This window comes from Papilio polytes, unplaced genomic scaffold (genome assembly GCF_000836215.1).
Source record: "Papilio polytes unplaced genomic scaffold, Ppol_1.0 DF821845.1, whole genome shotgun sequence".
Taxonomy (NCBI): Eukaryota; Metazoa; Arthropoda; class Insecta; order Lepidoptera; family Papilionidae; genus Papilio; species Papilio polytes.
Window position 1 is genome coordinate 4983259 of NW_013527359.1, and position 24678 is coordinate 5007936.

General features: G+C 31.6%; 2 protein-coding genes across 5 annotated transcripts; one reads left to right on the top strand and one right to left on the bottom strand.

The window, feature by feature from the left end:
* The first annotated feature begins 1102 nt into the window (after positions 1 to 1102).
* LOC106108004 (multiple C2 and transmembrane domain-containing protein 1-like) lies at positions 1103 to 19871 on the top strand. Of its 3 annotated transcripts, none has more exons than XM_013289065.1 (14): positions 1103 to 1309; positions 9146 to 9278; positions 10402 to 10535; positions 11728 to 11871; positions 12508 to 12694; positions 13811 to 14007; positions 14087 to 14306; positions 14903 to 15048; positions 16755 to 16894; positions 17122 to 17198; positions 17495 to 17598; positions 18056 to 18165; positions 18757 to 18854; positions 19250 to 19871. In XM_013289065.1, exons 2-14 carry the CDS (start codon positions 9174 to 9176, stop codon positions 19316 to 19318), a joined length of 1731 nt encoding a protein of 576 aa, XP_013144519.1. In that variant the 5' UTR covers positions 1103 to 1309; positions 9146 to 9173; the 3' UTR covers positions 19319 to 19871. The 3 variants fall into 3 exon arrangements, with proteins under 3 accessions (XP_013144519.1, XP_013144517.1, XP_013144516.1); XM_013289063.1 differs by lacking the exon at positions 1103 to 1309 and adding an exon at positions 1515 to 1977 and having other exon boundaries at positions 17125 to 17198; positions 19250 to 19338; XM_013289062.1 differs by lacking the exon at positions 1103 to 1309 and adding an exon at positions 1517 to 1977 and having other exon boundaries at positions 19250 to 19338.
* Positions 19827 to 23957, bottom strand: LOC106108005 (multiple C2 and transmembrane domain-containing protein 1-like). Of its 2 annotated transcripts, XM_013289066.1 has the most exons (14): positions 23796 to 23957; positions 23412 to 23553; positions 23127 to 23272; positions 22865 to 23011; positions 22492 to 22654; positions 22072 to 22253; positions 21647 to 21866; positions 21433 to 21578; positions 21183 to 21328; positions 21043 to 21110; positions 20833 to 20936; positions 20648 to 20757; positions 20428 to 20525; positions 19827 to 19913 (listed from the first exon to the last, which is right to left on the bottom strand). In XM_013289066.1, the coding sequence occupies exons 1-14, from the start codon at positions 23888 to 23890 to the stop codon at positions 19872 to 19874; spliced, it is 1809 nt and encodes a 602-aa protein (XP_013144520.1). In that variant the 5' UTR covers positions 23891 to 23957; the 3' UTR covers positions 19827 to 19871. The 2 variants fall into 2 exon arrangements, with proteins under 2 accessions (XP_013144520.1, XP_013144521.1); XM_013289067.1 differs by lacking the exons at positions 19827 to 19913; positions 20648 to 20757 and having other exon boundaries at positions 20433 to 20525.
* Positions 23958 to 24678: the final 721 nt, after the last annotated feature.

Consider the following 24678-nt stretch of genomic DNA (forward strand, 5'->3'; position numbering starts at 1 on the left):
TTTTAGTTTTCCTCGCCCGAATAAAAGATTTTAAGTAGATGAGATTAATTCGTAACTTTATTTCCGGTTATATTATTTTTTTAGCATAGTAAACACAAATAAAACCATTATTTATTTACAGTATGATTCAAATTAGCCTTTTTTTTACCAGTCATGGCCATGGACTAAAAAGTCCTAATTTGACCATAACTCATATTGATTTTTTTCGCTTTTTTAATTATATGCACTATTACTCTATTTCATCATTATCACTTTTTACGTTCATTCGTTGGCGTGTTTCGGATCATCCTTAATACAAGTTATACCACTAAGCTAACTGTGAATATCCACTAGTTGTTAACATTTTGTTCTCTTTGTCTTACCCAAGGAAAAGGACAAGGAGGAATGTATTTTTATACAATTGGGTCGACAACTGCTACCCACAGTAACACCTAACACTTATCGGAGCAACAGTAATTAACATTTTAGCGATTAATGAGTTCCAACAACAATGTGACCTGAATAGAAGGTGCGTTGTACGGAATGCACTTTGCCCTCCTGTCTCACATGCCAAACAATTGTCTTCACACAATACCTGATTAGATCTTTGTTTAACAAATGCTTCCTTCTATTTTATTTACACCCAAAAGTGTGTCATTGTACGAAAAATATGTTGTCTTATGACAGTGAAACATGTTTACAAATATTTTTAACTCGGGTGACCATATCCTGTCCCTGTTATATTTTCAAACGAAACTACACAGTTTGCAATCTTAAAAATATTAACCTGTTTTACTAAACACGACTGACAGGTATAATATAAAGTTATATTTGAACTGCAAAATATTAAAATAGAAAATGAACCATACTAATAACGTATGCATTAGGCCTAGGCAAAAAAAAAATTAAGAAAAAAAATCAATGTCTGGCTTATTTCAAATCAGTAAGTCGGCGTTATATGCAATTAATTAATTACTTACAAAGTACCATTATATTATTTAACTTTTTAAAGAAGGAAATAATATTCGTGACGCATTAATGGTAATTTATACGGTTACAGTCCAATACAATTTCAATGGCCGTGTTAGTAAACGCCACGTTACCGTCGACCGAGGGAGACGTTTCCGTCATTTTTTATTTAATTCTAATTTAATTTTTCATCCCGTTTATCGAGTCGCGGGTGTAAGCAATTCATAAATATTTATATCCGTGGAGGTATGACGATGTAAGGAGACCGCTAAGTGTAATTTCCTCGATACATCGGCGAATGATTCTCGACGTCGCTCAGTCAATTGTGTACCTTCGCGACGGACGCGTCCGACTGACAGAGGTATGTGTGTGTAAAATGATTCGCTTTTAATCGTATTTTAATGATAAATGGAAAATTATTATTAATTAAACTATCGTTACATTGCAATGTCGAAATCGATTAGACCTTAATTTTAAGGTCATTTTTTATGATAAGCTCGAATTGTCAGTGATAATGTTTGATTGTTTGTTATAATTTAATAACATTGTGTTATCATTTAAACAGTGTGCTCTTGTTCGATTGACACGTCTTGATACGATAGTTTTAATTTAATTCTCTCGCTAATCTTTTTAACATTCAAGTAATGAAGGTAAATAAACAAATACGAAGAGTAATCTAGCCGGTGTATTAAAATTTCCATTACGTACACTATTAGTGATGTCTTTTAGAAGTAATAAATATTTTAGATCAAAATCTGTATTAGAATATCATGAGACGGAGACTCAAACTGAGTTCTCTTTGACAAATGGCAATGTTTGTAAACAAAAGCATGTGCCTTCTATGCAGGCAGATGTGCTGTGGAATAAGGATAGTGAAGAGGTTATTTTAAACGATAGTGTCATATTAAAAACTAAGCCATTCGAAAGAGATGACAAAGTAGTGAATAAAGTTAGTGATATTGAGGTAAATCCCAAGCTAGTCTCGTCCGTTTCCAATGGCCAAGCACAGTCTAATTTGGATAAAAGACCGTGAGTATTCTGAATCATATTTTACCATATTTGAAACGTAAACAGTATGTATTTCGTTTCGTCATGCTATTTAAACGTTAGCTTTTGCCTGCAATTCGTCCGAATTGTATTAAAAATAAACTTATTAAACGTAGTGCCTTGCCAAACTATGTTCTTATATGGCGAGATTTTGTTATTTAAAACAGACTGTCAAATGTTTTTTGACAAACTACCTTTGAAAATACTTCGACCTAAAATGAAATCATAGTCAATTTGTATTGTTATTTATTGTTTTCTTTACATATATAGTATAAATCTTTGAGTCAATATGTAATAACAACTAAGTTATAAGTAACACTCTCATTCGTAAGTGTGTGTACATATAGCCTTTTGTGAATGTCCGTCATTTAAGTTGATAAGAAAATGTAACTTTAATCTAAAGTTCAGGATTTTTTATTCATGTTATTTTATTTATTTTAATTAATTCCATATATTACTACGTTAATAAAACATACATAGCAAAGAGAGTCATAAAGATTTCGGGCCTGCTATGCTAATAAAATTAATTAAACATACATTTTATAAGTCGTTACTTTACTTTGAACATATGTATATATATATTTCGATTTATTCAGTTCCGGTTGAGATAAACTTAACGTTTGAATATTAATTTAGTATAAATCTTCACTGTGAGGTTGATAAAAAAAAATAATTGTGTAGTACTCGTATAACCAAAAATATTAACATTCTGAATTGTAGGTGATTCAATACGGTGTCATTCGCTTCGTATTTCCCCCAAAATGATACACAATGATTTTTTTGCTTATGCGCCGCGTGAAATTAAAATAGTAAAAATATAGCCTACGTTACTTAGTGATAACATAGCTTTTTAATGGTGCAAGATTTTTTTTAAATTGGTTCAGTTGTTTTTGAAATATTTCAATACATACAAAAATCCAAAAATACAATTCTTTTCTCTTTTGATATTAACATAGACTAGCTTTTGCCATCGGAGAGTATAAAGATAATCATAGTAATAAATGTAGCCAATGTTTTCAATGACAACGTTCTTTTTTTAAAGGCAAAATATTTTTTGTAATCCTACCAGAAAGTTTTGAATTTATTTTTACATACAAAAGTACAAATCTTCCTTCTATGATATTAGAACAGATATCTTCCATTATTATCTCTGTCCAAAATTTTCATAACTTCATATTACTCAAGGCTTGGAACGATAATAGTTTATTTCAAATCAAAATAAACGTGCTTTATCTTTTATTATACCACCTTAGAAAAGATACGCAATTATTGATTTATCTCAGCATAAAAGATCAATTTTAACTATGTAAATGATTCATCATTTGACTAACACATTTTAATTCAAAATTATAAGGAAGCTACACTTACATAGTAGGCTATATTTACTTTTATTTTTAATTCCGCGCCAACGAAGTCGCGAGCAAAATCTAGTCACACATATGTTGCTAAGGTAACGTAACCATCATCAATTAAAACTTTTTTATTATCCTTTAATAACTAAGCATATTAGTAATTAATTTAATAACTTCTATAATAATAGCTCTCCTTTACAGTAAGTTTGTAATAGTAAGCGCGTATTCTTATTGTCATATTAACATATGTAGACTAGAACTACATCAACTTTGGCTAAGGTTCACATTGTATATTTATTTAAGATAATTATTGACTATTCAAAAACTACAGCCACAATTTTTTTTTAATTTTTTATACCGACTTCCAAAAAGAGGAGATTCTCAATTCGTCTGCATGTTTTTTATCCCATTCACGCTGAGCCCAAGTTTTTTTTTATAACATAAGGTGACAAACGAGCAATCGACCACCTGAATCCGCCAAAATGGCGAAGCGACCGCTGCCCATAGACATCCGCAATTGCAGATGCGTTGCCTACCCTTATCCGACGGAGGAGGAGACGTACATAAACAGGATATTTACCCTTCCTATACATCTCCTCCACTGTCAAATCCACTTCCCCTTCCCAACCTCTCCTTATAAGAAAAGGGTGGTAAGGAGTAAGGGACTTAAATTAGGCCTCCGGAACCACACTCATCAGACGAAACACGGAATTGCTTCCATTTCACGCCTGTCTTCTGTGTGGTCGTGGTATTACACCGGGCGTGCCGGCCCTGCAGTGCTAAGATGTTAAAGCGGGCACTCCCACTGTTGAAGTTGTTGGCTAATCTCTAACCTGTGAGGTCTACATACTATGACACGGTAAAACGAATATTAGACGAGATATATCTACTACTAGCTGTTCCCGTTCCCGTGCGGCTTCATCCGCATGAAATTATGAAAATTTTATTTCATTGTTTACATTTGTCAAATTATCAATAGCAAATGTCAAAACTAAGTTTAATGATGTGAAAATAGATAGCCTAAAGAGTTATTAAAAAAAAGTTATTCGAAAATATGCTGTAATTGCTGACATCTTAAGCAACAAAGAAGTGTGTGTTTTACATTTTATTATAATAGTATAGAGTATAGATTATAACATTGCAAAATATTAAACAAACTTCCTGAAAGTTTTTATAAGTTGAATATTCATGAATCATATTTATTTGCGGTTTTAACTCGTTGCATTGTTTTTTCAGAGCCGTGTTTGTAGTTGATACTTTTTGTTGATTAAAGTTATTGTGTTAAAACATGCTATGTGATATTTGAATCAATTGATAACATGCTATTTTATAATTAAGAAAAAAGATAAAAACTGACATTAATCTTAAGGTTACTACAGTACAAAAAGTACTTAATATATCCTTTGAATTTCAGCACTCGAAAGAAGTGTCATTTTGTCCCTTTCTTTCTGTTTTAAATGAAAGAGACAGCAATGTTTTCGTGCTTGTTTTTTGCCGTGGAAATTCACAGTATGTATCTTAACTTATAACTTCCGTGCTCTGATGTTAAAAGTAACGATAAATAACAAGACGTGAACAAAAACATCAACATTACATTGTGCAATATCTAAGGTGCTTTGTATAATTTCGAAGAGTTTTTATAATACTTTTTATATTCAAGTACCATCGTCTTGTTTTTCATAAAGGATTATGAATAAGCCAAGGATTTTCTTGTTTATAAATTATATTTTTTACTACATACTAGAACATACAATGAATCTATGGTTACTTTACATTTAAAGAATGAAAAAACATATTTACTTAAGTAAAAAAATATTACTAAACTAGCTGTTCCCATGCAACTTCATCCGCATAAAATTATAAAATTTTCATTTTATTGTTCACATTTGTCAAATAATCGATTGCAATAATTTTAAATGTCAAAATGACATGACATGACAAACCTTGGCAATCTTACTTTCTTGATGTTGGCAACAACTTATGGTCTCTTTCCCACATTAGGGTTTTTATCCAAAATGTTTACCCCTAAGTTTAACGGCGTGAAAATATATAGCCTAAAGCGCGTTACGTAAGTATAGAACTTTTTATTAAAAAAAGAGTTATTTGAAAATATGCTGTGATTGCTGTTATTTTAGGCTACAAAGAAGTGTGTGTTTACGCTTTATTATATGAGTAGAGAGTATAGATTGGTTTGTTAACGTTTTTCATAGAAATATAAAATCAAGAGTACATTTTCGAATACTGGAAACTCTAATTCAATTGTCGATATGAAGCAAAGCTAATGCAATAATCTGCCGATCTTATAATGAATACTATAAATAAATTAATTTCTGGTAAATTAATCAAATTAAGTAAATAAAGTTTTGAAAAAAGTTAACAAATACTAGTGATTATGACATCACAAATTCGCACGCTTGCTAAACAATGAAATAAGACTAAAAAGCAACTAAGAAAATGTTATCAATGAAATATATTGTTTGTTATTAATAAACGTTAAGTAATTGAACTAAATAAAGAAAAATATTAGCAACGCAGATTTGTTCATATACACGTATTTATGAATAAGAAAATGTTTTGTTGTTTAGTTATGGCTGGTAATGTTGAGAGTTACCACAGTTAAAGATTTGATGGCAACATTATTTTTAAATACTATTTATATGTTCAGAACGTAAAGTTACATGTTCCACATTTGTTAAGCTTTTAACTAACAAACGTCGAACAATATATTTTCTACAAAAAAGGCAATATTTTACAAAATATGCGCAAATAAGTTTCTTGCGCAAATAATATCCGTGTTCATATTTGAACAACATGGTATATTTTAAAATGAAATCACAATTTTATTTTTAATACAAGATACGTCACAAGTTTCTCACTTCAGTCTTTTTATTTCAACGTTCACTTAGTATCGTACAAAGAATACATTTTATTGATTACTTGCCCTCTATTTTCTACATTTTCAAAGTTATTTTAAAGTATATTTGAAAGTTGTGAAAAATCTGAACATTTAGGAAATGAAAAACTTCGCCAAACGTGATAAGTTGAGAAAATAGAGTTCTATGCTGCGTTTACTAGTTTCTAAGTAGACTTTTGTCGTGGCATTACATACTCGTAGTGAAGGATTCAACGGTAATATTAATCAAACTCATTCAAGATGTGTGTTAATAAGCTCTGAGTGATTCACAGCTTGAAAAGCAAAACTCTGCAGGTACAAACTGAGCTGTGAGCAAGTTCACTGATCTGCTTCTGACGTGCGAATGAGCTGATCTGCAGATTATTAATTTTAATTGATTTATCAATAACGATAGTCATTCGTTCTGCGGGTAGTTGTGAATATGAGACGAATTATTTTGTAATTACAAGATACAGTTGTAGTTAATGAATAATCTCGAATATTCTAAGTTTATTTTCTTAGTATGTAAATTATTCGAAGGAAACAAGAACGTACGGTACCGAAAATGTTATAGGTTGTATGAACAATGAGCAATTAGCATTGAAGGCAAAAAGCATTGTTTAAGAAAAGGTTTTTGTAAATAGAAATTGTTATTGAATATCTTTTAAAGTTTTGAGAGATTTAAATAAACTGAAAATATTTAAATTCTCTCCACTGACATGAAAAATAGAGAGATGGTACTTTTTAATAAAAACAATTGCTTCTTCTCTTAATTAAATTTAAAACAAATAATTATTAAAACTGATTTAGGTTATTACTCTTAGTAAGACGGTTATAAGGAACGGCATTATCTAAATAATAATTTTCTTCTCTTATGTGCTCTTACTTAAAAAGATAACGCTGAGTCACTTCATTTTTAATGTTATAAAAGTTCAATGACCTGGATGTCAGCAGGTTTAGTGCTTGTTGACGTAACAGTTTTTCATTTTAAGCAATATAGTCATGGCCAAGGCTAACATCGTATAATTTGCACTTGATAAATATATTTTAATTTGAAATACAATATAAAAGTATGGTACACCGCAGTTAAAACTTTTGCACGAAAGATTAAATTAATTTGTTTTTTTATTTCATGCATGTCCATATAACACTTTTGTAATTAAGAAAAATTCAAGACCTTTAAGTAATTAAAATAAATACCATATTGGTTGTTTCTGAATAGGTCTCAACTTTTGAAAGTCAACAAATACTAAAACATGTTTATAAGAATATAACTAGTACATAATTCTGTGTAACTGCAGTTAAACAAATAAATGTAATTGCGCATTTTTTAATCTTTTTTTTTTAACGAATAGGAAGTTTTACCCGATACGCATAAGCCTACGTTTTAAATGTCATGGCTGTTTAAAACATTTCCTTACTAATGAACATTTTATTTTATTAAATTTAAAATTAATTATGGAATATTTCATTGGTCAGGTAATTAAGATTTTTTTAATCTTGAATTTCTTATATAAAAACAACATTCAAGTTAAAGGATCCCTGTAATATATCGCTTTATTGTTAGTACTCAAACGGCCTTATGTTATAGAGAAAAATCTTAATCTTTTAACGGTTAAAATAATAAAAATGATTTAAATTTTTGTTAAAATAATATATCTTCCTACCAACATGCTATAAATAAATAAATGTTACTATGTAAGAGTTACAATTGATAAATAATTAGGAACTATTATATCGCACGTAATATTTTACACGTGTTAGAAACAAGAATACTTATTTACTTGCTTTCGACCGCGACTCCGTCCGCGCGAAATGTAAAGAAACAAAAGCAAGTAGCCAATGTGTTCTTCCAGACTATCCTCTACATCCATGCCAAATTTCATCGAGATCCCTTCAGCCGTTTAGGGTACAAACTCTACAAACGTAAATCCATCCATGTAAACTTTCGAATTTATAATACGAGTATTGGTAAGATTGAATCAATTCTTATTTACACCCATTCAGGGTGTAAAGCAAGGTAAGTTTTGATACAGAATCCTGTCTTTTATTTTAAAAAATGTTTACAAATGCATTCACATAGCGAAGTGTAACTGATTTTTTCCAGTTATAAAAAACAGCATAAGAAAAAAAAACTTAATTACTTTTAAGTTAATGTTATTATTCTGGTACAACAGAATACATGATGTCATACTTATTTTCTATCAAAATAACCGATTCCTCTGTTTAAACAAAGTTATGTAGATGTAGTTATTGAACGTATTTAGAACAAGAAAAAATACCGAAGATCTGAGCAAATAATACAAGCATAAGTACCTACTTTTATTTAATTTGCAAATCATTATGATCTGAAGTATATTCTACAATGGAGCAAAAAGTTATATCAAAGTCCGTGTTGACAAGTTAATAGTAATTTAAGTTATAATTTTTTTACTGTTATAAATTATGAAAAAAATATGATTCTCCCTTTATTGATCAAAAACCAACAACTCTGTGTACTCTTACAAGAAAACTTGAATCATAACACGTTCAGGTTTTCTTTTAATATGCCAATACCATCGGGGTAGTTTATTAACAGGCAGGTCTAAACGTATTGTGCCAGTAACTAGCACATAACAGTAACTGGCATGCCGGTAACTTGCAGTTTGTACTGGCATGTGCACTTCCGCCTTTGGTCTACCATCATTATCATCCTCCTTATCCTATTCCCGTGGGGTCGGTGCAACAGGTTTTTGTACTGCAATAACTCCATCATACGTCATTTCAGTCATCACTCTCTTTATTGATCATGTCACCTTTCACGCAATCCATCCATCCCTTTCTAGATTTAAATCTCTCCCATGAAGTGTTATATCGATTTGATTGTTTAATGTATCTCTTATATTTGATGTTTTATTTGCCACAGGTCAATTCCAATTCCGGACAGTTTGGCGATGGACCCGCTGGCGCCCACCGCGCTCGCGGTCTCCTCCGACTTCATGGACCGAATCGGTAGTGGACTGACACTCTTGAGAGACCACGGAAAAAAAGTTCAAAAGGTATTAATTTTTTTATAATTTGTCGGATTTTATTTTATTTCATAAGGTAGCAAACGAGCAAGCGGCCATCGGAATTCGTTAAAATGGCAAAGCGACTGCTGCCCAAAGACGTTTGAAATAGCAGATGAGTATACTCTGTACTCTTAGTCAACGGAGAAGGAAACGAAAAAAAATTAGGATATTTACACTTACTATGCCCGTCCTCCATCGTCAAATTCACGTTCCCTTCCCATCCTTCTCTTATAAGAAAAAGGGTGGAAAGGGAAATTGACTAAAGTTGGGCCTCTGGCACCACACTCATCAGACGAAACACGGAATTGCTCCCACTTCACGCCTGTCTGTGTGGTCGTGGTATTACAACGGGCGAGTCGAACCATTCGTGCGTAAATGTTAAAGCGGGATCTACCACTGTTTTGTAAAAGCTTAAATATTTTACATTAAATTAGGGCGTAATATCCACACATTAATAGTTAGTATGAAATTAGTCATAAACATTTATAGTTAATATATACAATAAAAGCCTACGTCTATATTATTTCCTGCTTATCTTATAAATGCCAACGAAACAACGCACAAAATAAAAATCCTAATAAATTTTATACAAGGAAATTACGTCTTATGCTAACACATATATTTTTACTTGAACTGGTTATTTCGGTATGTGGTTTATTATTTTGTTTGCTGAGACTTTAGAGGCAAGTTAGCCTTGTGATTATTTTATTCGATAAGTGTTAAGTAGATAGATGTTCTGACCGATTATGAACTAAGCGAAAATAGAACATACTAAAAAGGTGTTTATCAAAGAAATCAACATAGTGGTTTTGTATAAAATGTTAAAAATAAAATCTGGTAAACAAATTAGGAAACATAAATTTTACTTAACAGAGGGATACTTTAACCATTGTGTCGTACATAAAATTAGGACTTATTTTAAAACAATGGTTTACACTTTAGGATTTGAAATGTTGCAAATTTATCGTAGTCCACAATTTGCTGACGGTTCTTAAAATAAGACTAGTACATTTATAAATTGTCGAGATTCAAAATCTGTAAGTGACATAGACATTATCATTAGTTTATGTTTCCTTTACACATTTTAATGTTAATGAATTGTTTTATACAGTATTTATGGAAGAGCAAAAAACTTGATGTTACCAAGAAATCGTTGAAATCTCAAGTGAATATTGTTCTCGTGGATGCCAAAGACTTGCCAGATGAAATTACATCTAATACAAATGGCCTTTACTGCAAATTTAGGTGAGTGATACCTTTTTTATTACTTCATACTGTTAAAAAGAAAATCGAACAATACAAGGACATCGGCATAGACGTCCTGTCCCTATCTGACAGCTGACAATGTCATTAGACGTATTGGTATAGGGCGCCATTCTGGCGGGTGTAAGTACTCTTGTTGTTGAAGTTAATTACTTTGATACAATTAAAATCATTTATAATAATACATAATACCTACGTTATAACTGCCTATAGTCTAACACTGCCTACTGCAAAGTATCCAACATTCAACGACTTTGATAATATCTAATAACAAAAATCTACGTTGTCCTATTATCATACTATCCTTTCTCAATATTTCATAAATTTATACTATTATAATAAAGCGTAAACACACACTTCTTTGTTGCCTAAGATGTCAGCAATTACAGCATATTTTTGAATAATCCTTTTTTTAATAAAAAGCCCTACACTTACGTGGCGCTTTAGGCTATATATTTTCACGCCATTAAACTTAAGGGGTAAATATTATGGATACAAACCGTAATGTGAGAATGAGACCATAAGTTGTTGCCAACATCAAGGAAGCAAGATTGCCAAGTTTTGTCATGTCATGTCATTTTGACATTTGCAATTGACAATTTGACATATGTAAACAATAAAATAATTTTATGCTGGAAGAGCTAGTATATTATAAAACTTAAGTTATGCACATATCTTGTTAATGTTTCCGTAGGAACAAAAAAGAAAGTAACATATTGTAAGGTGTAACGATATAAACAAAGACAATACAAAATTTTCCTATTACATGTATAATGTTTATTAAATTAAAAGTGTTTTCTTAATTTACTTGAACTTGACTGATCTTGACGCAAAATGCAAATGATCATGTTATTCGTGTCACTACCGTATTATTTACTCTGTTGGTAGTTTTATTACATACATTAAGTTATGTTTTTCATGTTTCACTTGATTACATGTCTCATTAAATATGATTAAGTATCTATTCTTCATAAAACTTTGCGTGAATTTCCATTGTATTAAAATATACATATTTTTTTCAAGCGTGTGAGAGGAAAGACGATAGGTTTTTGTCACAAATTCAAAAGCATAATTGTGGAAACCTACTGTGGCTCATAGATTTTATAAAATTAAAAACTTTGACTGTTTGTTTTAGAATTATCGTTTATAGACCGACTTTTTAATTTTTTCTTAGGTTAGGTAATGAATCCCACAAGTCAAAACAAGCCGCGAAATCAAAAGCAGAATGGCGGGAAAGATTCAATCTCTACATGTATGAGGACAGTAATTTGGAAGTCAAAGTGTGGCACAAGGGAAAACAAAAGACATTTGTAGGCAGGTAAGTTATTGAGATTTTATTTAAATTACCTTTTGAAAAGGAAAATATTTTTTTTATTTTCTGACTTTTGTGGAAACTTACAGTTAGAGAGCAAAGTTTTAATAATAATTCCTAATAATAAAAATTCCAATCATGACACAATTATCTTTGTCCTTAAAATGTTATCAAATTGGGTTACAATGATAGTTTAATTAATAAAATTATTAGTTTAACTCAACACTAATTACTTACCTAATTACTGTGCATTTAATTAATCGTATTTAAATAACGATACTATTATACAGACATGAAAACAATTTTGAAAATTTGCAATAATAATGCACTCGTTTAATCCATTTTTAAGATATGATAGGATATTCTGAAGATTGCAAAGCGATTTTGTCGATTTTTGATAAGACGCACGATAGAATCACAATTCCCGTGATTCCGTGTTGGTATTCTAGACATCTGTAGGTATTAAAAATGTAACTTGGCATTTTAACGAAGCCTTTTAGTTTAAGATGTTTAAAAAAGTTTAGTGTATTCTAAATTGTAACTAACTTTAATACGTAGGGTAGTACACATTAGGTGTATATTGCTATGTGTCTATGTTATCGCAATTGCTATCAAAGATTAATGAATCAATGACAAAAACAGATGCGTCATCGATCTATCGCAGCTGGAAAGAGAGCGGACACACGAGCTGTGGCAAGATCTGGAGTATGGCTACGGGAGTCTGCACATGCTCGTCACGCTGGGCGGCTCAGAGCGATGCGCCTCGACTGAAAACCTGACTGTAGCCAACGGAATTACACATCAGCCGACAATAATAGAGGAGAAATACGTGAGTGGTCCATATACTTTTTAGCTTGTAACTGTCAGACATTTGTGGAAACAAAGTTTTTTTTTTAGTTGCCTGAAGAAGGAATGAAGAAATATAAAAACTTTTTTAACAATCTTAACAAATGGAACGATATGTTGTTAAAAATGTTTTCTGTGAATAGTTGTACTGTTTGCCATGCAGTATGTAGCTTGTTTTTTTTTATTTAACTGTACCTTTGGTGAAATTGCACCTTCTTAATGATTTAAGTTTTTTTTCTTTTTATCTGATGGCAAAAGACGTTAAAACATTGAGTAAACAACAAATAACTTAGGTTGGTTTTACAAAGTCAGTGTGTTTTTATATTTATTCAGAGCGTATGTTGTGGTGCATGATTTATTTGAAAATGAAACCTGTTAATCGCATTTATTCTTATTAGATATTATAAGACGAAATCGTGAATACGAAATACGCAAGCCTCCTACATCTCTGACGTAGTTTGAGGTCGCCATGTTTGCCCGCGTTTCTTGTTTCTAATGACGTCAATACTGTCAATATGTATTAACCTTTTTGCAAAAACTATTGATACCCATTTTTTGTTTAAGACATTAGTATGAATACGTAATTAATACGAGAGATATATAAGACACGTACCTACTTAAAATGAATCAACCAATTAATTATCGTACTAGTTTAACTAGTACTCACTATTGTATGTTTTTGTATTCACATTCTCGATGTTATTCTATATATACGTTATATACGTATGCTAGATATATCGTATGGAGGAAATCCTTCCTTAACAACTATTCTATTTTAAGCAGAGGTTCCTCTTTCTTTTCTTATAGAATCTTACCAAATTATACTGGTTTTGATGAACCTCCTGCATTTCTTCTTCATTTTAACTTTATTTTCAACGTACACCTCCCGCCGGGTCTCCCGTGACCTACAGGGGTCTACTTAATCCAATCTTGGAATCTTTGACGTTGATCGGTCTTGTGCCATCCATATCATGGAACAATTAATCATTATATTGGAATACAAATATTTTAACAGTTGGCTCCCACCAATTTAATTCTTTTCACAAAAGTGGATGGAATTATATAAAAATATAAACTGAAATCCTACTTTTTTGTACAGACATGGTACCGTTTAGAAAACAATTGGAACGAGGTAGGCCAGCTGTCGGTGACTATCCACGGCGCGAGGGGCCTAAGCTCGCTCGGTCTTAACGGCAACATCGACGCATACTGCGTCCTTGAGGTGGACAACGCGAGAGTACAAACGCACGCCGTTCGCAACTCCAGCGACCCTACCTGGAACAAGAATTTCATATTGTAAGCATTATACTCCGTGTTTAGTTTTCTAGTAGTATATAACTTGAAAAAAAAAAAATATTTTTTACTTTTTTTTTAGCAATATTAATGACGTGACGTCGACGCTGGATATAACAATTTATGACGAATCAATAATACAGTCAATGAAAGGGGAAACCCTCGGGAAAATATCGATACCTCTACTGAGGATAAATAACAACGAAAAGAAATGGTACGCATTGAAGGATCGATCGAAAAAGCACAGTGCAAAAGGAAATTGTCCAAGAATCTTATTAGAAATGTCCTTGGAGTGGAATCCGGTAATTTTTTTTTTATTGGGCAAAAGTTGTCATGGAAAAACAACAACGCATTAGTTAAGTTCACGGACAAAACCTGCTTAAATAGAGGAACGAATTTTTTAACTACCTTGGTATTGGTTTTGCACGACTGACGTAGGAAATGTTTTTCCTTGTTCGGTTTATTCTAACCTCCCGTAGCTTTAACCATTAATAATGCCTGGTTTACATTTTGCCAGTATAGTAAAACAGATGCAATGGCCTGGCATGGATTGTTGTGGGTCACTAATGCAATGTTAACTGTAACATTTCCATCCATTTGTTCAACTGCAATTGTATATTATGAACCAATCATAAGCCTTAACAATGTTAAGTGGTCCGGGGGTCTATTCGTATTTCTTTTTGTGGTGTCTTACAATTAAGATTATCCCTATGGCGTCGCCAGCCGATACTCTATCTAGTACTAGGGTTGGCGGCTACAATTAATATGGTCTTATTCAATATAGTCTTTGTATCTATTTTAGATTTTTCGATTTTTCAATTTTTATACAGGCTTATACAGACACCCATGGCTTGGTCTTTTTTTAATTAACGAGATTTCCTTTTTGTTTATCTTTCAGATAAAGGCATCGTTCAGAGTTTTAAGTCCGAAGCCAACTAAATATGTCGAGAAACCGCCGAAATTCAGCATCCCTCTGATTTATAATAACTTAAAATTCATCAAAGTTGTATTCGACTACATTTACCTTGGAAATGTCTATTTCAAGTGAGTATTTGAATGTACATTGTAACAATATATATTAACAAAGTTTTACGCAAATGAATTGAATAAGGACTTACTTTTTCATTTATATACAGGAAAATAACTTAATCTGTAAAAGTTGACATCATCCACAATTGCATAGAAATTTCATCTTATTATTAGACAAAAAAATTATCTTCAGGTGGCATCGTGGTCAAGCGCTAGCTTCACAAATATAAAAAAATACACTATGATAAAATAATGTTTGAGTCGGTAATGCTATCACGAATTTTATAAATATTGTATAACTTAAAATAAATAGCTTTTGCATTACAATATCCATTTGTATGTACATATTCGTGAATGTCATAAAAATCTGTTTGCCCACACGTTTCCTGACAAACATTTTTATCTTTTCTCACAACGCCAGGTTATTGACACTGTGTAAATATTATTGCACTGAAATGGTACAAAATGTACCACCAATTAAGATACAAATCTCTGCAAGAAAGATCTTATAGAACAAAAAACTGACTTAAGAAACTTATCTATAAAAAATCGGCCGTGAAATTAAGAGTCAAGCTATATGAAAACTGTAATACAAAATAGTTTGCTTGTAACAATCTTATTTTAAATATTAAGATGATGACTGTGTTTACAGGCGTATTCATTTTTTGCCATTTTCGAATGATTAGCCTTGTTTGGTTACCAACGAATTTAACGCGGCTTGAACATCAATGAGCTTTTTTCTAGAACTTGGTTATTATTAGTGCTATATTATCTATAATTATGTATTTATTATACGCAGGTATTCTTGGAAATATTTCTAATCCCATGACGTTACTGCATGATAGATGACAGTTAATAATGTCTTTAAAACTAATTCATTTTATAACACTCGTTAACTCAAGATATTAACGATGTTTTGAAGGTGTTTATGGTCTAAGGTTATTCATTATATATTATTAATCGACAAAATAATGAAAGATCATCTCCTACTCTACTTTTCGTGTATTTGACAGTTATTTTTTATCTTTCGTTTTTTAAAGCTTTCGCTGCGACTCTGTCCTCGTAGAATTAAACAAAAACTGAGTAGCTTGCGATGCGATCTTCCAGACTGTCTTCTACGTCAATGTCTTCTATGTCAATCCGTTCAGTAGTTTAGGCTACAACTCTAACAAACATCCATCCTTCCATCTAAACTTTCACATTTATAATATTAGTATGATATTAAGTTTTTTGTCTTTAGTTTCTAAACATTTAGATCAAACTTCCGTTACAACTATCTCGATTTTCGTCAGTAACTAGGGTAGAGTTCGCAGTAGCGTCTATGGCCAGCATTCACTCTATTATTATAACGGTATAATTTTGCTACTTACTATAACAATTTACAATATACCATCCCGACCTTCTGCGAAATTATAATTCTTTGGTACTCAACATTAATCACCGAAATGTGTGTGTAATTTGTACGATTTGATGGATAGATGTCGTCTTCGTCTAACTTGTTAATGATATAAAAAACTAGTCGACTGATTACCATCGCAATTAGGAGCCATCCAATAGAACGGTGGAAATAAGGTTTTTTTACTCAAACAATTCCATTGTTATGTACAATACGGTTCTTTGAAACTCCAACAAAACAGTAACTATACAGCTTATAAAACATATCATTATTTTTTTCTGTTCTGTAAAGTGAGCTTTAAAAGCAATGTATGATTTTTTTGCAGAAATACATTTGAATGGGACAATAGAGAAAAATCGGCATTGGCTTTAGGGGCATGGCTTTTATTCTGGTATTTCTTTAGGATGTGGATGATGCCATTGCTTTTAATTTTACCATTTGTTCCATACTGGGCGATGTATCGAGGTAATTTTTTTGACTCTCTTCACTGATACTTTTTTTTTTATATAAGACTGGCTGTTGCTCGCGACTTCACCAGCATGAAATTAATATATAGCCTATATTACTCACAGATAGATTACCTTTCTATTGGTGAAAGAATTTTTGAAATAGGCAGATCCGCAACACCAGCAGAACTGCATGCGTTACCGGCCCTTACTTGTGTTTTTTAAAATTTTTTAATCTTTATGCAGCAGGAACCAATTGCAGCCAACTACTTCCGATACTAATAGATGAAGATATTACAGAAGAGGACAGTGAAATACAAAAGGTAATTGATCATTTAAAATATTTTGCAGTTATGATTAAAATTGTAAGGAAATATGTTAATCCAGTTCTTTCTTTTGCGCTTGCTCATTATCCTCAATCATATATTGTTTTATATCTCTTGGGGTTTTTCATTTTGGTTTTTTTCCGGATATTGCTTCTATGTAACGAGGCAATAAGTAAACAGCATTATGATTAAATAGCATTACAATTCTTTGAAATACCAGACCATATAAAGAGGTGGTAGTTTTATTTAAGTTGACTATTTTTCTCAGTTTATTTGTGTTTTTTTTTGTGCAGGATGACAAAACAATATCAACGCGCTTGTACGAGCTACAGGATCTAACTTTTACTATTAAAAATGGTATCGACTATATTGTATCGATAATTGAAAGGTTAAAAAAGTAAGTCATTCATGTTTTGTTTGAATTGTTCTAATGATTATAATTAAGTTTTTTCTATACTAAAGTATTAGTTACATTTACTAATGTTTCGGGTAAATAGTATTTCATTGACACAATCTCGCTGTTACTTTAAAAAAAATACCTATAATCAAAATAAGTTTATTTTTAAATAGCATAAATGCGAAAATTTAGATGGATGGATGTTTGTTAGAGTTTGTAGCCTTAACGGCTGATAGGATCTCTGCGGCATAAATGTAGAGGATAATCTTGAAAGAACACATAGGCTACTCACTTTTGATTTTTTCCATGCGGACGGAGTCGCGGACGCAAGCTAATAGTATATAGACTTACTATTGTTATTCACAGGAATCCTCTTTTCCATCCTTTAAGGATGCGAGGTCAGCTAATGTTAATAAATACTGCATTCAATATGCTTACCATTTTCCCTTTGTTTCAGTTTAATAAACTTCAGCGTGCCGTATCTAAGCTATTTAGCTATTATAGGGTTAGCAGCTGCGTCTGTTGCGTTTTACGTCATACCTGTTAACTATTTATTCATGGCATTAGGTAAGTCATTTTTCTTATTTTTTTTTCTTAAGTCTTGACCCTCTTGTATTAATTTATTATATTATATATATTGTATTAATAAATAATGTAATGTAAATATTTTAAAATTGATGATTATTTATCTGACAGTTTTTCATACAAAATAAACAAAAACATTAATACCTTCCTTATCTGTAAATGCTAATTTCGAACTTCGTACCTATAATGCAACTTGTTTGTTGACTTTAAGTTACAAGTTTATATTACACGTACAGAAATATGCTGTCTCAATTCCTTCAAGGTGAATGAAAGAGAGGTCTATACATTTTTTTTCTATTGTGTCGCCAGTGGAACCCACGTCTGTGAATCGTTCCGACATATTACTTCCTAAAAATCATTGCACAAGGTTATTTAAAGTCATGCATAATTATAAATAACTAATTTAGTCTCTTAACAATATTATAATTTGTACGTTTTCACAATATATTTTGACCTGTGTGATCTTTGAATTCTTGATAATTGTGTTCCGGTTATCAATTTCAAAACAGCTACGATTGTGTAATTTAGAGGTTAGATAAGAAATTACATTATTGTGAAAATGTTATATTTCAGGTATATACAAGTTCACAAGGAAGGCTATGAATCCTAACAGGGTTCCTAACAATGACATACTAGACTTCATATCGCGTGTTCCAGATAATGAGATTTTGGTAAGCAATTTGTCTCGTAGTTTAAAGTTCGGTATTTAGAATGAAAACAACGAAACTTTTCAGAAACGACAAAAGGCAAAAATAACTATTGAATCTAAAGCATTTTCATATCCAAATAAAAAAATATTAGACCACTCAAGGGTCGCCTACAAAGGGAGGAGCGTTACCCTTTGTATCATTTTGACATAGTTTCGACTTTTTTTAAGTCTCTTAATCAGTTTTTTTTTAACTTACTAATTATTCTATATTTCTTGACCTATTGCAACTATGCTTGAAACTTGTTTGGACTTGGTTTACGACAATTCGTATGGCAGGATTCAAACCCTCGACCACGTGTTTGTCATTTAATTTATTTATTGCTTTTAAAACTAATGATATTCGTATTTAATTTCCAGAAACAGTGGCGGGAGCTGAAAGTGATAGAATCTGGTGTCAGCAGGTCTGATTCAATGAAGAGACGGTGATGAGTGTCCTGGGATATGTAGACTAGTGCCATAATTGTAATAGAATTTCTTACTACCCTACGTATTCCGCGTAGGGTAAATGAAGATTGTGATTTAGTGCATAATAATTTATTTATGTTCCATGTACAGTAAATATAAGAATAATGTTATTATAATCAGTCAATCGAAATCAAGTTCTTTGTGCTGGGTTCAATTCCTAATGGCAAATTGTTTTGCAATTTATAAATAATAGTATAGTTAAGTAAATCTGATACATTTGTACAATAGCACTCACAATGCATTTTTAGGTTTATAATAGAATATTTTATAAATACGTAGTGTAAAATACAGAAAGACAATTTAACGATGAATTCTATTACGTCATTGTTTTAAATTCATAGACATTTCAAATACTGCCATAAAGTTTAAAGTAACGAATACAAGAACATAAGAGAAGGGATGAGAATAATTAAAAAATAATTTACTATAAATAATTTGTCTATGGCCCCAAACTTTATCAAAAAGAAACAAATTAGAAAACATTGTCAGTATCGCCAAATCTTGCCGTTCCCTCTCAAACCACGGGTTCAGGGACGTTTAACTCCTTCCAGTCTTTCTGTTGAACAAAATTATTTTTTAAGATTGGTTCTATGGTTAATTAGTAAGTTAAGTGCTCAACTGGCAGCTTTGTACCAAGAAACTAAATAGTTGCTATTGTCCATGGGTTTCGAACATTAGCAGTAACTAGAAATCTAGCTTCTTATGGCTACTGAAACTACCTCAGTAGTAAATCAAAATAATTTTACATAAAAATCTACACTTAGGACTCACTTAGCAACGAATTAACTTTTAGTGATGTGAGTGAGTTATGCATATCATATAGTTTACAGCACATTCTCCATCTGTTCTATTTTTAATTTGAAAATGGAATGTGACTTGTCTATGCGCTGCGATAGTATAATCTATGGATATTGTCTATGGGCCACAGGTCATTGGCACCAGTAATTGGCCAGATAACATGTCCTCGACTTTGTGATAAAATAATGGGTGTAGATTAGAATGAATTATGTGTAAGAGCTACATTACTGTGGCGGAAATTATGTGATAATTAAAACATTTGTGTACGTTACCAATATTCTGTCATCGGGTATCCTTGAGATGAAATCTATAAAATCGTTGTTTAATATTCTATCTGGGTTTAAGTATTTCCTCATGAATTTATAAATACCTAAAACAAGATTGTAATGTGTTTTATTTCCCTTATAAATTATATTATGTAAGTCATCTTACTTGTTTAACAGCCAAATGTAGATAATCAGTAGAGGATAATCTAATAAAAAAAATACTTACCAAATAACATAAGTAAATAATTGAATGGTACAAAATACAGCATCAGAGAGAGTAAAGCCAGTATAGACATCACAACGTAAGTTAAGAACGGTACTTGAAATGTAAATAAGCTGAAATAATAATTAAGAAAAGTTTTCTTCTAAAATGTAACAAATTAAAAATGTAACTGTTTATTATCAACTTACTTTTTTATTCTTTCCAATAACGACACAATAAGAGCCAGTACATTTGATATAGTTATAATCATTTCTTGCATGTCATTTATTTTATAAGTTAGGCTTTTATTATCCTAAAATTTAAGTAATTGTAACAATAATTAATAATTAAATTATTTTTTTATCTTTCTAAAATGTCCACCTTTGGACTTTTAAGAATTTCTTCTATTAATTACTTACTTTTGGATTGTTATTTAGATTCGTCTCATATTCAATCTCGGCTCCGGAATCAATAAAATAATTAGTTCCTTAAAAACATAAGTTTAAATAATCGTTGTTTTCAGGTTTTTTGTTAATTTAATTAATGCAACAGCTATTACCTTGTATCCACGTATAAATTCTTAAGAATATAAAAATTAACAACAATATAAGCGGAACCATTGGTGGTGTGAGATGATAGCATAGCATTAACCACAAAAATAACGCAATCGCCGACATCTCTCTATTATTCCATTCAAATAATCTCCTAAAAAAAGAATAAAAAAACAAACAAACTTATAAACGCAGCTCTAAACCGTAACTGTAATTTGCTTTTATATTTTTTTGCTATTAAGTATAATTTGAACTTACTTGAATGTTTCATTAAGGTATAAAATATTATTAAAATGATCCACAAAAATAGGGAGATTTCTCATCAGAAGTGATATATCCCATTTTGGTGGATCTTCTATATATTTCACTTCTTTAGGCTGGAATAGTCTTAGTGTTGCTTTGATCTGCAAATATTTTGATCAGTATAATTGCTATTTTTGTTAATGTGTATAAGTTTAAAAAATATTCTTACGGGATTCCATGTAACAGTCATTCTTAATAAAATTCTTGGATTGTTTCCTTTAGCTACGTTGCGATTATTTCTACTTTTTAATGTGTACCAACGAGTCTTTCCGTTTGTAATCTTGAGTAACGGAATCGACACCTGGCCCAAGAGTTCAGTTAGGAAAGCATTCGTCAATGAACTACTGTGTACCTTTAATATTAAAACCGAAGTCACGTCGTATACGTTGCTGAAAATATTTTAGAATCTAAAAAAAGTTGGTTTTTGTATAAAAAAAAGTGTGAACCCGCAAAATGTTATTCCAGTCGATATCAGATATAAATAATTAATGGAGCATGTGATGGTGTTGAAGTCACGTGGCAAACCTATGGAAATCAGATACACACGAACTATACTTCTCTAATAAAAGATGTAAAAGATACATTGAGCCTTACAATACATAACTCTTATCCCAGACTGGTTCTGCTCCGGAGTTGGCAGTGTAGGTCTGCAGTCGTTCATTATCGAGCTCCAGGGTGCAGTATGCGCTGGGCTTCCCGCTCAGACCCTTAGCTCTGATAACCTTGACCTTCAAACATCCCACCAGCCTCCAATCCGTGTTCCAATCTATATGAGACTATCAGAGAAGAAGGGTTTACTTAAACTAATACATAAAAAGAACATGAATCATTGATCTAATAATTGTAAAAATATGACGTCAGATCCTGTAAAGAGGTTACAAAGACAAGAGAGAACGTTGCTACATTTTACCCAAAAGTCACGCTTATTTTATTTGGCAACGGAAATACAAACGCTTTAAGTAAACTGAAGTGGATATAACAAATATGTTGGATAATAAAATGTGTTCTACATACTTGCTCACGTTGAAAGTCAGTCTTAATAGTTTTTGGTGCGCTGGGCAAATAGCGCACCACGCACATTGTCACTGATAAATGTACGGAACCGTAGCCATCGTCCAATTCTTGCCAAATATCGTGAGTGCGTTCTTTTTCTAACTTGGACAAATCTAATAAACAACTGCGAACAAACAGATGATAAATACATAGCATATCTGACACTTTGATAAAAGATGAAGGTATTCTATCCCATTTAAATAATTCTAACCTTGAAATTTTACCGATTTCCCGTTTATCCCTAATTGTGTCGTACAATTTTTGTTGTACAGTTAACAGACGGTACTGTACAGTACAGTGCTTGGTGACATTTTAATTGTATTTAAAATAATACCTGCCCATAAATATCTTCTGTCGTCCTCTATCCCATAACGTAAGCTTGAGTGAATGATCCTTGTGTAGGTGTAGTTTGAATCGTTCGCGCCATTCAGGCCGGCGGGTGTGGAGTACGGACTTCGATCGGAATGTCTCTGACCCCAATCTAGTTACATACAAACAGGAAGAAAGTAATCTTGTTGTATAAGTTTTGTTGCTGCACATCTACATGTCAATTTGAAGGAATAATAGCTACAACTAAATATAGCAAAATTATTTACCTAAATTTACAATAGAGTTCATGCGCAGTTCCATCGTCGGGTGGTCTCGGAAGATCCTTTGCAGCAACTAATATTATAGACACGATTGTGTCCCAACTATCCCAAAAATTTTCCAGATCTTTGAGTAACCAAAGTGACTTTTTAGTCTAAAAGAAAAAAATAGAAGCATTGAGAACCTTCTTCTTTTTGTAGATAGTGAAATATAGAACTATGTCGTTACCTTTTACCGGCTACAGAAAACCATACTTCGTAGGTGTGTAAGAAACAATAATCCATAGAATTTACCTTATAACTAGACAATGTAGTCAAGCTCTCTGTGCTTGCGTATTTACTGGTGCTGGTGTTGTGAAATGGTGCTGATTCATACACTTGGCCTCGATTTTTATTTGTATTGCTAACAAGATTAATCAAAGAGGTCGATCGCCACCTGCGACAAACATAATAACGATGAATATAAATACATGGTAGCATCGTCTAATAAGATAGAATGGTTGGTAGAATTCGCTGACTTCAATCTCTTATTTCCACCATCTTCGATGTTTTGATCTGAATATCTAAATGTACCAAAATAAAACGTTATTTTTTGCAAATGTAACGACAGATTCGACATCATTAACATTCGAAACGCATTCATACGTATAATACTCTTCAACTATTATTTCAACTTACATTTTAAGTGATCTTGGTATATTTCTGGAACTAGGTATGTCGTCATTTCTGTCGATTAAATCCCGATTGGGCGCAAAGTCATAGAAACCACTCATATTGCACTATTTTTTTTTTAACATTTTTATCGAATCGAATATTTCAGGAGTCGTTTTCTCTACTTAATTCATTATAATCTTTGTAATCTACGACATTTATATCTAATCTTTATACAATGATAAATATACATATTATTGTATTGACGATCAATTATAAGGATAGTGATGCAAACATGCAAATAAAGTTTATATCTATTTTTAGTGATTAATTAATTGTTAGGGATAAAATGCAAGACTTGTGTTCCAATAGTGTTGCAGTACAATATTGCTATCTCAAATTATTAAATGGGAAAGAGAAGGACAAAAGTAGATGTCTGTACCAGTTTCTGAACGTCAGAGTGTTGTTATATAGAAATTAGTTTCTCCAGCACATTACTGTGTTAAGCGTGAGAGTGGTATGTAAATATTTAACTTGCGCCATCTTTTGAGTATTGTCTTGGTAATTCACAAATATCTGATCTTTTGTTAGATGGCGTGTATAATATCCCAAAGACGTCTGAATTTATTAATTAAAATAAATATTTTTATGCTTCTCCTTTATTTCAGTTCCTAAACCGTTCACTTAAAGATCAGAACTAGTTTTAACACGACATTCTGAGAATATCAATGAGTGCTCAAATGCATGCATATCTAAAAAATGGGAAGCATGATTTTTTGGCTTTATGTTAGGTACTTATGTGTAAATGTTTAGGACTTTGACTACCATTTATGAACACAATGCTTTATAATTTTGACCATTGACTAATGAATGATGAATTACGCTTTTAAATAGGTTTTGCCTTAGATGT